The 11,710-nt window shown below is 36.9% G+C and overlaps 2 protein-coding genes and 1 pseudogene across 3 annotated transcripts in view; all 3 read right to left on the reverse strand.

The window, feature by feature from the left end:
• The window catches only part of LOC104733445 (eukaryotic translation initiation factor 3 subunit D-like), a 6,874-nt gene extending 4,186 nt beyond the window's left edge, over window positions 1-2,688 (reverse strand). The window contains exons 1-2 of the mRNA XM_010453024.2: window positions 2,581-2,688; window positions 1,162-1,460 (exon numbers count right to left, since the gene is read on the reverse strand). Coding sequence (XP_010451326.1) covers window positions 1,162-1,460; window positions 2,581-2,688 — 407 coding nt within the window. The remainder of the gene's footprint in view (window positions 1-1,161; window positions 1,461-2,580) is intronic.
• LOC109128087 lies at window positions 4,829-5,938 on the reverse strand (annotated as a pseudogene).
• Window positions 6,078-10,574, reverse strand: LOC104731461 (probable LRR receptor-like serine/threonine-protein kinase At4g20940). Of its 2 annotated transcripts, XM_010450836.2 has the most exons (5): window positions 10,188-10,574; window positions 9,958-10,056; window positions 8,636-9,793; window positions 7,020-8,546; window positions 6,078-6,931 (listed from the first exon to the last, which is right to left on the reverse strand). In XM_010450836.2, exons 3-5 carry the CDS (start codon window positions 9,696-9,698, stop codon window positions 6,345-6,347), a joined length of 3,177 nt encoding a protein of 1,058 aa, XP_010449138.1. In that variant the 5' UTR covers window positions 9,699-9,793; window positions 9,958-10,056; window positions 10,188-10,574; the 3' UTR covers window positions 6,078-6,344. The 2 variants fall into 2 exon arrangements, with proteins under 2 accessions (XP_010449138.1, XP_010449137.1); XM_010450835.2 differs by lacking the exon at window positions 9,958-10,056.

The raw sequence follows: 11,710 nt of genomic DNA on the forward strand, positions 1-11,710 counted from the left end.
AAATGTCTTCCGGATGTAGTAGTCAAGACTCTTTTCTTGTTCCCATCGCCTTCGTTGTGATCAGAGAGAGGTATAACCAGTGCCGGCTCACTTATTTTTGGGACCTTGTGCTCAAATTTTTTTTTTCCCATAAAACTAGGGTTATATTTGCAACATTTCAAATTTTATGACCCTAAACCTTAAAGAAAAAATCATAAAAATCTGGAGACATGGTGCTTTTGCACCGTCTGCACTGCCTCTAAGCCGGGCCTGGGTATAACCCGGAACTGATCAGATTCAGAATACAAATCATGAGCTACAACTACTCCAGGTTGACTAAATAGATTGGAATAGTAAATCGTACCATCAGCAGTCACATAATAGATTCAGTTCTTTTCAGTATGCAGCACTCAACACTCTCCTTCTTGAGTGGATCATGACAATTTTGGCTTATAGAACCGAGCTAGTAGCTGTGTTGTGGAATTATATGAAACGATGCCATGAGAAGCAGAAGTGGTTTGTCTTGTTTATAAGTAAGTTTTGTTTTGATTTAATGCTATTTTTTTGTTTGGTGTATGAATTAATTGTCACTCTCTCGTATGACTATAGGTATATTAGTGTTGTGAGGGTGATTTAATACTTGAAAGTGGTTTAATATTGTCGTTGATGATCAGGCATATGCTAATGATAGTTGACAATGAGGAGTTCTATGAACGAGAGAAGCCTTTATCGCTACAAGATATTAGGTTGTTGATCATTATTCTTAACCAGGTAGGTGTTTTGATTCAGCATTTTTGTAACTTAGACGTGAAGAGTTTTGATATATGATTGATGACTCGTACGTAATTAATGACGAGATTAGATGTGGCTTAGACTGCTACAGAGATATAATAAGCTAGATTGGCTTTGTATTTTCATATGGATGCTTTGCTGCAGTGGTTGTTCAACTTGCTACTAATGTTTACACAACAGTTTTTATCATCTCTTGCACATTGCCACTCTGTTTTATATGAGAAATTTCTTTAAATACCACTAAAAAAGTTTTTTTTCCAAAAATACCACATTTTTTTTTTCAAAAATACCATAAAATTTTTTTTCCCAAAATTACCACAAAACTTACAAAAAACAATCTATTGACGCGGTTTTGTCTCCACACTCAAGAGAGAAGCAATGAACTCTTACCTGAGGGCAAGAAAAGGCTTTCCTCTTAACATTCGATGGATGAATCCTTCATTCATCTTCTTGCATAACTCTTCTTCAACACCCATAGTGACATCAATACCAGCATCTTTCAAACGACTGATACCTGTCGAAAACACGATTGGATTAGGATCAACCATCCCAATCACAACTCTTTTCACCTTAGCCTTAATCAAAGCTTCTGTGCAGGGAGGTGTTCTTCCGTAATGATTACATGGTTCCAAACTAACATAAGCAGTAGCATTCTCAGCTAAGTCTCCAGCATCTCTAAGAGAAAACAACTAACCAATGCCATGAATCAAACTCATTAACACCTAACTCCCCTTAAAATTCCACAATCATGAAAACTAGAATTAAAGTTTCCTCATTTTTCAAAAACCCATCAAGAAAAATTGAACTTTTTTTTGTTGAAATCAAACGACACTGTTTATACTTCAGCATGAAGCGGGAAAACGGCGAAAATCAACCTGAATAATTTGTGGAACGCTTTTTCATACCCAAACTATGGTACCATGCAATTATGAACCTAAACCGACAAAAAAAAAATTACATAGGTGTTAGTTAACCATTTAACAGTGCTGAGTCAGACGCCATGATGGCAAACTTGTGGAAATGAGGTCAAAACGACGTTGTTTTTGTTAATGAAGAAAATTAAATTGACTTGATGCTGGCAAGGCTCGAACCCTTTAATTGATAGGCAACATACTAACGCTCTAACCACTTTGACACAGAAACCAATTTGGTAGCTCTGAACGAAGCTTTTATATATCATAATGCAGTTCGTCTCTCTTCTTCTTCCTTTGTCTCTTTCCATGGCTGATATGGCGACGATGGAGATTATAAAATCCGAATTGCAGAAGAAGAAATTGTTAGTGATTTGGGACTTCTTTTTCTTCTAAGATCCAAAATTCATATCGAAAAAGAACAAGCTTTCACAGAAACCCTAGCTAATACTTTATTTCCAGTCTCTATCTCCATCTCCATTAAATTACTAATGGAGTGTCTTAGGGCAGATGGACTCAATCCGATTTGGATTTCATCCTGTCAGTCATGGAAAGAAAAAGGAAGAAGAACAAGGGGAGAAGAAGAGAGACAAACTGAATTATGATAAATAAAAGCTTTGTTTAAAATTTCAAAAGGTGTTAAGTGTCCTAGTGGTTAGGGCGTTAATGTGATCCATATCCGTTGGCGGGTTCGAGCCTTGCTAGCATCAAGTCATTTTAATTTTATTCAGTAACAAAAATGACGTCGTTTTAGCCTCAATTCCACAAGTTTGCCACCATGGCATCTGACTCAGCACCGTTAAATGGTTCATTAACACCGCTAAAATTATTGTAGAAATTGGCTAAAATCAAGTAGTTTAGACATGTAATTTATTTTTTTTGACGATTTGCATGGTACCATGGGGTTAGCACTAGTACACCCAATTGCTCTCTTTGCTAGCTCCACAGACTTCCTCATATAAAACGCATCGTTGTCGACCACTTCAACACCATCTTCGTTTCTCATTGCAGCCAAAACCAAAACAGGGTTGCTGAAGCCAGTCTGAGATTTATGTGATATCTTAAAAGTTGAAACCGTGTTTTGGGTTCTGAAATGAAGTGAGATTAAAAACGCGGCAAGGATTTGAGAACCAAAGGTGTAGTAGAGATAATGGAGACGACGCCGACCAGAAGATTGGATTCCTGGATTCCTAATTTAAAGAGACGGTTTACTCTTAACCGTCTTTGTGTCTTGTAGACATGCCTAGAGTTTTTATTTTTTGTTTTTTTTGATCAACGGTATTATATTGAATATTAAAGATTGTTACATTAAGTTCAAGAATATTACTAAATATTCTCTAAACTATTACCCAATTTTTTAGATAATGTGAGATATTGTACTCTTATTTTTTATTCATCTATAGAGTAATATATGTCTGTTTTTAAAATTTTGTATTACATCATATGCAGGAAAAAATCACAATTTTTATTAACTAAATGTATTATAGAATAATTCAAGATAATTTAAATATAAACTCAAATAAAATAAAAGATAATCATATATTTATGTTTGAATGAGGTAGAAAGATTTCCTTATTTTTTAAAATCTTACCTATAATTAATTTTGAAGTTTTGGTAAATAATATTAAAGTCAATACATTAAATGTAAAAACTTTCCAAAAATTATTTTTGAGCAAAAACTGCTGCAAAAATACTAGTATAGATATATAAATTTTTTGGTCATATTTAGTTTTAAAAAAATCTTGTACCTTAATAGTTTTTTTTTAGTAACATTGACATCGATTAACATACTTTTTACAAAATATTTCATTTAGAAACTGTTATCAAAATTTCAATGGAAATGTTCATGCGTGACTGTTATCAATATAGTCTAACTCATGAAAGAACTGCAAAAGAAATCTCAAGAAATAGCTTGAGTTACTGCCCTGCGATGCAAGCACACAATACCGTATCAAGTAAGTATCTATAAACTTTGTAAAATGTCGTAAATCAGTTTCCTGTTGCATCGACTCTGACTACAAGTTTGCTTCTCAGGTTAAGCTAGAGGTCCTGCACAAACCACGTATCCAGCTGCAACAAGTAATGCTAAGGTTTAATCGGGCAGAACCAAAAATCTTTATAATTAATATGTTTAGTTTAATTATAAAACTCTATAATTTATTGTGTAGTCTTGAGTCCTTGTGGAATTCGACCCCTAAGTACTACATTAATCTCTTAATTTAAGAGAGTAGCTCTAGGGTTTAATTTGAGCATATCACTTTGACGTTGAAGAATCGCACTGAGTTTCTCCAGAAAATAACAAACTTTCGCGAGAAAAAACAAAACATAGTAGTAAGTTTTTGGGAGGAAGAAAGAAAGAGCCAAAAAGTTATTCTTAAGCACGTAAGTGTTCTGATTCAGCATTTTTGTAACTTAGATGTGAAGAGTTTTAGATATATGATTGATGACTCGTACGTAATTAATGACGAGATTAGCTGTGGCTTAGACTGATACAGAGATATAATAAGCTAGATTGGCTTTGTATTTTCATATGGATGATTTGCTGCAGTGGTTGTTCAACTTGCTACTAATGTTTACACAACAGTTTTTATCATCTCTTGCACAATACATTGCCACTCTGTTTTATATATTACAAGATCATCTCAACTCTTTTTTATCAGCTGAAGTTCTGTGATAAGCATCTTTCTCTTGTGTGTTAAACATTCTCACTTTTATGTTTACACAAGCTTTTTAAGATTTGAATTTTTTAATCCTCCTATTTTAGACCCCTCCATTGGACTATGTCAAAATTAATAAACTTGTTCCAGTGTCTAACTTTTTTTAATTTGTCATTTTTTTCAGTTATAAATATTGTTGGATCCCAAAAAATGGATCCAACCATTGGAGATGCTCTCTTTGGAAACATATGACACCATATGTTATCTTTTAGATGCTTACTTGCTTTGTAAAAGTTTTGATTTTTTTAGTAGCTGAATGTTTGATGTAAACTACTTGTTTTTTTTTTTTTTGGTTTTTTGGTTCTAAGATAAATAACTAGAGATAAGAAGAAACTAAAGAAACTCAAAATACAAGATTTAAAAAAAAAAAAAAAACATTCTGAAATCATACGTATCTGACTCTATACCTCTTCCTCTTTACGAGTAAACTAGGGTCAGAAAGTAGTGAAGTTGTATCGATCATCTCAATATGGGGAGGACGAGGCATCGGTTCCATCCACCGTGGGAGCATGAATTGTAATAACTTGACCGAAAATCTGACGGCTTTGTTCAAGACATCCTCTTTATTATATTCATCTCCAAGGATTATTGAATGGTTCATTGTCCGCAGTTACATGATACCGTATGACGATTCTGTTGACTCCATATATAGACAATATCACTATCAAAAGGATGCATTGCCGTAGGTAACCTGGAAGGTTGGTTTTCGACAAAAGCTGCCAAGAGTCATCATCATTGTTCAGCCTCCAAACCTTTAAAAAGCTGCCAAGAGTCATACACATGAAAGATCTTCCAGATGTAGTAGTCAAGACTCTTTTCTTGTTCCCATCGTGATCAGGGAGAGGTATAACCCGGAACTGATCAGATTCGGAATACAAATCATTAGCCACAACTACTCCAGATTGCCTAAATAGATTGGAATAGTAAATCGTACCATCAGCAGTCACATATTTATGATGAAGGTCGGCAATTTGGTGAGCGCAGTGAATTATCTTGGAAGTCCATAGCCCTGTCTCAGAGGAATAAAGAAACATACTCAAACTCGTCCTATCTAGTGAAGTTAAGCTAATCACTTTGAAGCTCAAAACGACTCCATCCTCATCCACGCGAGTCACCAAACTATAAACAAGAGAAGAATCATCTGGAGGTGGAGGGATTTTGACCCACTCTTGTAAAACAGGATTGCCCACAAAGCAGCTACCATATCCTCGAATCAAAACCAGTCCATTGGAATAATATAAACGAGCATATGGGATCAAAAAAGCTAGAGACTTTGGAAGTTCCCATGTCTCGCATCTATAGAACCTTATGAGTTCTTTTGTTATGCCGCACGTTAGCGACCACGAGTTTGAATTTTTGTGCAGAGACACATAGAGACGGCGGAAATACATACACAGATTCGATTAACGATTTCGATGTTTTGCTAACCGTTTTGAATCTGTAGATGCTTCTCAAAGGCAGCCTCGCCAGAATCTCCGTCAATATCGCCTCTGGGAGTGTTTCCATTTGGAATAATTTGCGATTAGGGTTTTTAAGATTTTAGTGCCCTGAGAAAGATCATATATATAGTGTTACAAACGTAACCTAAAAGTTAAGATTCCTAATTCAAAGACTCGGTTAAGTCTAACCGGAACATAGAACACACCATATAGCAGATTACGTTCTCTTCAGTGAACAGAGGAAAAAAAAATGAAATTTCATTCACTACTCATGAGACATGAGCAGATTACGTTTTCTTTTTTTACAGGGAAAATGTTATAAGAAAAAGACTACTAGAATTCAACACACTACTACTACTAGCTTGAATCAAGAGCATGCTTCTCCAGAAACAAAAGCATGAACTTGACAAAGGAGAACACAATCAGAGGGACCAAACTCCATTGGAACCTACAAAACATATTAAAAAAAAAAAGACAGAAGGAATAGCAAACACCTTGTTGGGTTCCTAAATCGAAGAAAGATCTTCATAAATGGTCTTAATACCAGGTCTCTCTGAAACTGATCTTATACACCTCAAAGCAATCCCAAGAACTTCTTTCATGCCTTTCTCTGTAACCGGATCACTTCCCATTTCCTGAGTCAAGACCGAATCAAAGCATTCCGCACCACGCCCTTCTGCTACACGTAACCTCACCCAATCGGTTAAATCAACACCTTCTTGTTCACCTGTGATCACATCTCCCGCACATCTTCCCGTTAGGATCTCGAGAAGTATCACACCGAATGCATACACATCTGACTTAAAAGAAGGTAACGGTTTTCTTGAAGCTGCTAGCTCAGGAGCTCGGTAACCGAGGATTCCTGCGTCTAGAATCTGCTCGACTGTGCCTGCTTGTGTCATGAGACGGTGGAGGCAGTAATCTGCTACACGTGCGTTTAGCTCTGCTCCATCTAAGAGAATGTTTGTTGCCTTGAGGTTACCGTGTGGAACAGCTCTGTCGAAATGGAGATAGTTTAGACCACGTGCGACATCAACTGCAATTTTCAACCGTTGAATCCAGGCTAAGGGAGGGCCTTTCCTGCCTGGTCGATCTGGAGATCAAACAAGAATCATAAGCTTGATGAAAAGTACTGCAGATACATATAATACTTAGAGAAGTTTATATGAAAGGAGCGTTACCGTAAAGGAAGCTGGCGAGGCTTCCTGGCGATATAAAGTCTGAGAGAATAAGCTTTTCGTGTTGTGTTGGACCCCAATAGTACCCTCGGAGAGTCACAACATTAGGATGTCTAATGTTAGAAAACTTTTTCACTTCTTTAGCAAACTCCTTTCTTTGCTTTGCCACGCCTTCTCTTAGCCATTTCACGGTTAAAAACACTCCATTATCCAGCGTTGCCCTGTAAGAAGTTCCATGGCTACTTCTTCCAAGAACTTCAGCTGGTGCCCTCGATAGTTCCTCTGGAGTCAACTTGATTGAATCATCCAGAAACTGCAGCTCTCCCACAAGTCTATCTGGTGACCTAACATCAAGCCGTGCTAATTGCTGATCAGCTGGGAATGAATCTCCTGAGCCAGGTGACCAAGATAAATTGCTGGTCTTGGAAGGAGAGAAACCAGTTGCAACAGCTAGTTTTTCATCTGGACTGAGAATTTCAGATGATGAGCCTTTTCTTGAAGCAACGAGATCCTCAGCAGAGACAACCATACCACCTCCACTGCCTGAGGGGATTGTTTGAGCCCGCCTATTAATTTCTTTACCTGTCATAGTACGCTCCTCGCGTCTTCTTGAATTGCAGATGCAGAAAAGCAGGATAGCCACAAGGATGAGAATAATTATAGCAACGGCGCACGAAACTATTATAACAACCTTAACAAGTAAATTGGATCTCTTCGTGGAAGCTTCTGATGCACTTGTTGAACCAGAGGATCCAGCAGGCAAGGAGAGTTTGCTGTTTCCAGGATAAAAGGAAGGCGGAGGGAAGTTCTTCAGATTCTCTGGCACAGTCCCTGATAGATCATTGTATGAGACGTTAAAGGCCATAAGGCTGCGAGATAAGTTGCTTGGGAGTGGTCCAGTGAAATGATTCTGGGATACGTCTAATGAGCTTAGAGAGACCATGCCATTCATGGAGCTAGGCAAAGAGCCAGAAAAATTATTTGCTGCGAGATTCAGCACTTGAAGATTGGTTAAAGATCCGACCACACCAGGAAGATCGCCGTCAAACCGGTTGTGAGAGAGATCAAGAAGACGGATTCTTGAACCAGAAGAAGGTAGGGGTCCGATGTTACCTGTCATGCCATTGTTTTGAAGGTGGATTTCCTCCAAAGTGGACATGGATAGTAATGCACTTGGGATTGGCCCTTCTAAGCTGTTGGAACTTAAGTCAAGTACCTGAAGTTTCGGATAATGCGTAGGAATCCGATCTGGAAGTGAGCCTGTGAGCTTATTGTAGGAAAGATTAAGATGGTTTGCTCGCAGAAGCTGGGGAGTTACATCTGGGAACGGCCCAGTGAAATGGTTCTGGCTGAGATCAAGGTACTCAATATTCTCCCATTTTGACCATCTTGTTAGATTTCCTTCAAACTGGTTGTTTGAGAGATCAAGTAGTATACAGCTCCCAGTCAAGAGAGGAAGCTCCCCGGTCAATGCATTTGAAGAAAGGTCAAGAGTGTGAAGAGTTGTTGACATGATAGAACTTATTGGCCCTGGAACACAAAAAGAATCAAGTTTTCTTATTGGCCACTATTAAGATATAACAATTCACACTCTGTAGAAGATAATGTTAAAAGCATACCTGAGAGATTGTTGCCACTTAAATCCAGCGTTGTCAAAAGCAAAGAGTCACCTTTCAACAAATTATTGGGTAGGGAACCTGAGAATCTGTTGTTGCTAAGCTTGAGTACTTGAAGATCATAGGCATAGTTGAAACCTGGTAACTCTCCAGATAACTGGTTGTAGCTAAGATCCAAGACTTTTATGTTCTGAAACAATTGAAACCCACTAGTCAATGAACCTTCAAGCTGATTATGGCTGAGATTTAAATGCTTGATGCTCTCAGAAACACCAGGTAACAGCTTCCCAGATGTAGTCACCAATTTGTTTCCACTGATATCGACATAGCTCGCATTCGTTGAAAGGAAAAACTGCCCATCAAGATTACCTTCAATTGAGTTACCATGCAAATCAAGCACTTCAAGGCTTGATATCAACTCAAAGCCCCTTGGGACTGTCCCTGTGAATCCATTAGAAGACAGATTCAAGTACAAGAGATCGTTCAGCCTTGTCAAGGACTTAGGCAAAGGTCCAGATAAGGAGTTGCGACTCATATCCAAGGACTGAAGAGAACTCAACCCACTCATAGATTCCGGAATCTCACCAGAGAGGTTGTTACCAGCCAAAGAAAGATTCCTCAAGCTTACTGATCTACCAATCTCTTTAGGCAGTGAGGAAGAGAACAAGTTATCAGACAAATCCAGGAACTGGAGGCTTTTGAAACTGCCTAAATTATTAGGTAAGCCACCAGAAATGGAATTGTTGGCCATAGATAGCTTCACAAGCTTGGTCAAGTTGGAAAAGAGACTGAAGTCAGCATCAGCAGTCAAGCCCAAATTATCCAAAACAACACCAGCCACATTACCGCCATTGCAGACAATACCATTCCAAGAAGAAGGACAACCATTAAAGTCAATAGACTCATCGTTCCATGAATTAAGGACAAAACCAGTAGGGTCATGTTTGATTCCTTTCTTGAATTCAAGTAATGCCATGATGTCCTGTGATGGAAGTTGCCCCATTGCAGACAGGAAAAACATGGAGAGTAACAAAATCCTCCTAGATAGATTCATCCTTGACTTCATTATATTTCCCCCAAAGCTACAGTCTTTTGCAGAAAGCCAACAACTTTATATCCAGCTCACCAACGCAGAACATTCATGGAAGCCCCCAAGTAAATCTGAAACAAGACAAACAAAACCCATCAATGTTACCATAAAAAGTTTCAATCTTTCCGCAAAAAATCAACAATACCAAACATTTCCATAAGAGAAAAAAACAAAACGGAAGCTAAATTTTACCAAAAAAACGCAAAACAAAACGGAAGTTAAAGAGAGACTTCACCTCAGATGAACAAATCTTCTGAAAAAACTAAACCCAATCAAACTAAAATGCAGGATGATAGTGAATGAGAAGGAACAAACTTGAACCAGAGGGAATCAGCTGGGGAAAGAAAACATTAAATGAACAAAATGGGGTATTGAATATGGGGTCCCATTCCGAGATCTAAAAACCTAATCACAAAGCAAAAGAGATAAAATGAGAAAAAGTGAGGATTTTTTTAAAAAACTTACGGAGAGATGAAAAAAAAGCTTCACTGTGGGATGGGAACAATGTCGACAGAGGTGAAGAAGAAGGAAGACAAAGACTTTGAAGCAGAATGATTTTGTAAATTAGCTCATGCAGTGCACGGGGTTTTGGATTTGACTCTCTCAAAGACACTGTAGAGAGACTGAGCCAAGCCAAGTGAGAGAGAAATCTTTGTTGTGGGTCACTTTCAAAATTTAAAAGAACATTTAACAAACAAAAGATTGATTGTCACACTTGTTTTAACAAACAAAAGAAAGAAGCCAAAAAAACAAAAATTAAAGGAGAAAGAAAAATTTGCTAGTTTTCACGTACGACAGTGATGAACGACAAGGACCTTGTAAAGAGATAAAAAAAAAAAGTCTTGAAGCTTGTGAACGGCCAAACAAAAAACACAACCAACCAACAAAATCAAAAACCCTAAAAATTAAAAGAAAATAAAACTGAAAAAAAATAGCAAGAAAATAGTTTACTATTTTTATTGGTTCACGAGAGAGAATTATTTTAAGCTTACTTTTTCATAGTCTTTTCAGGTAAAGAGAAGAGGGTAGTGCTTAGGAAAGATTAAATATTAAAGATTAAAGAGAAGAGGGTAGTTTTTAATTATCACCCGCCAGGAATGGCCCCGGGAAAAAAGAATCCAAAAAAAGACTGCAAGAACAAAAAAAAAAGGTGACCTACACTAACTAATGTTTAAGTGACTGTGACTCATGGTGGACGCCAAAGTGTTTTATCCAATATGGTTTTGAGTCTTTTGCCCTTTGCCTTTAGTGAAGGCTAAAACTGTCATTTTGACTTCACAGTGAGTTTTTTGACCTCATTGGGAAAATAAGCGAGAATTGCGCAGTGCAGTAATAATAATAAATCCTTGTTAAAAAAAATTGCAACTAATATGAAATTTACAAGAAAATTTACAGAAAAAATGGGAATAAGTTAATAATAACCAGTGTTCAAGAAAGCGCTAGGCGGTGTTTGGGCGGTGATTCAGCGCCTAGCGCCTAGAACGCCTAACCGGGGCCTAGACGGTTTTAAGCAGTTTAGACATTTACAACATAAAACATTATATATATAAAATTATGTATAAATATATGTTAGAAAAATAAAAAAATTATAAATTGTAAACAAAATTAAGAAAAATACATTTATTTAAGTTATATTAACAACATATAAACATTTATAATTACATATACATATATAAAACTTGATAGTTTAAATATATTTATAGTTAAAAATCAAAAATAAATATTAAAATTAAATTAATATAATTTTAAGCGGTTTAGACGGTCATCTAGGCGTCTGCTGAGCGCCTAGACGGCGTCTAGGCGGCCGCCTTGACTGCTTTCTTGAACACTGATAATAACCTATAAATGATTTTTTTTTCTTTTGAGAAATCCAGGAAAAAAGAATGAATCCCAATTAAAATTCTGAAATAGATATAAAAAAAAAGAAGAAGAAGAATAATGAATAATTATGTCAAAAATCAATGATAATTAATAATTGAGAAAAGCAA

The sequence above is a fragment of the Camelina sativa genome, chromosome 12, assembly GCF_000633955.1.
Source record: "Camelina sativa cultivar DH55 chromosome 12, Cs, whole genome shotgun sequence".
Classification (NCBI taxonomy): Eukaryota; Viridiplantae; Streptophyta; class Magnoliopsida; order Brassicales; family Brassicaceae; genus Camelina; species Camelina sativa.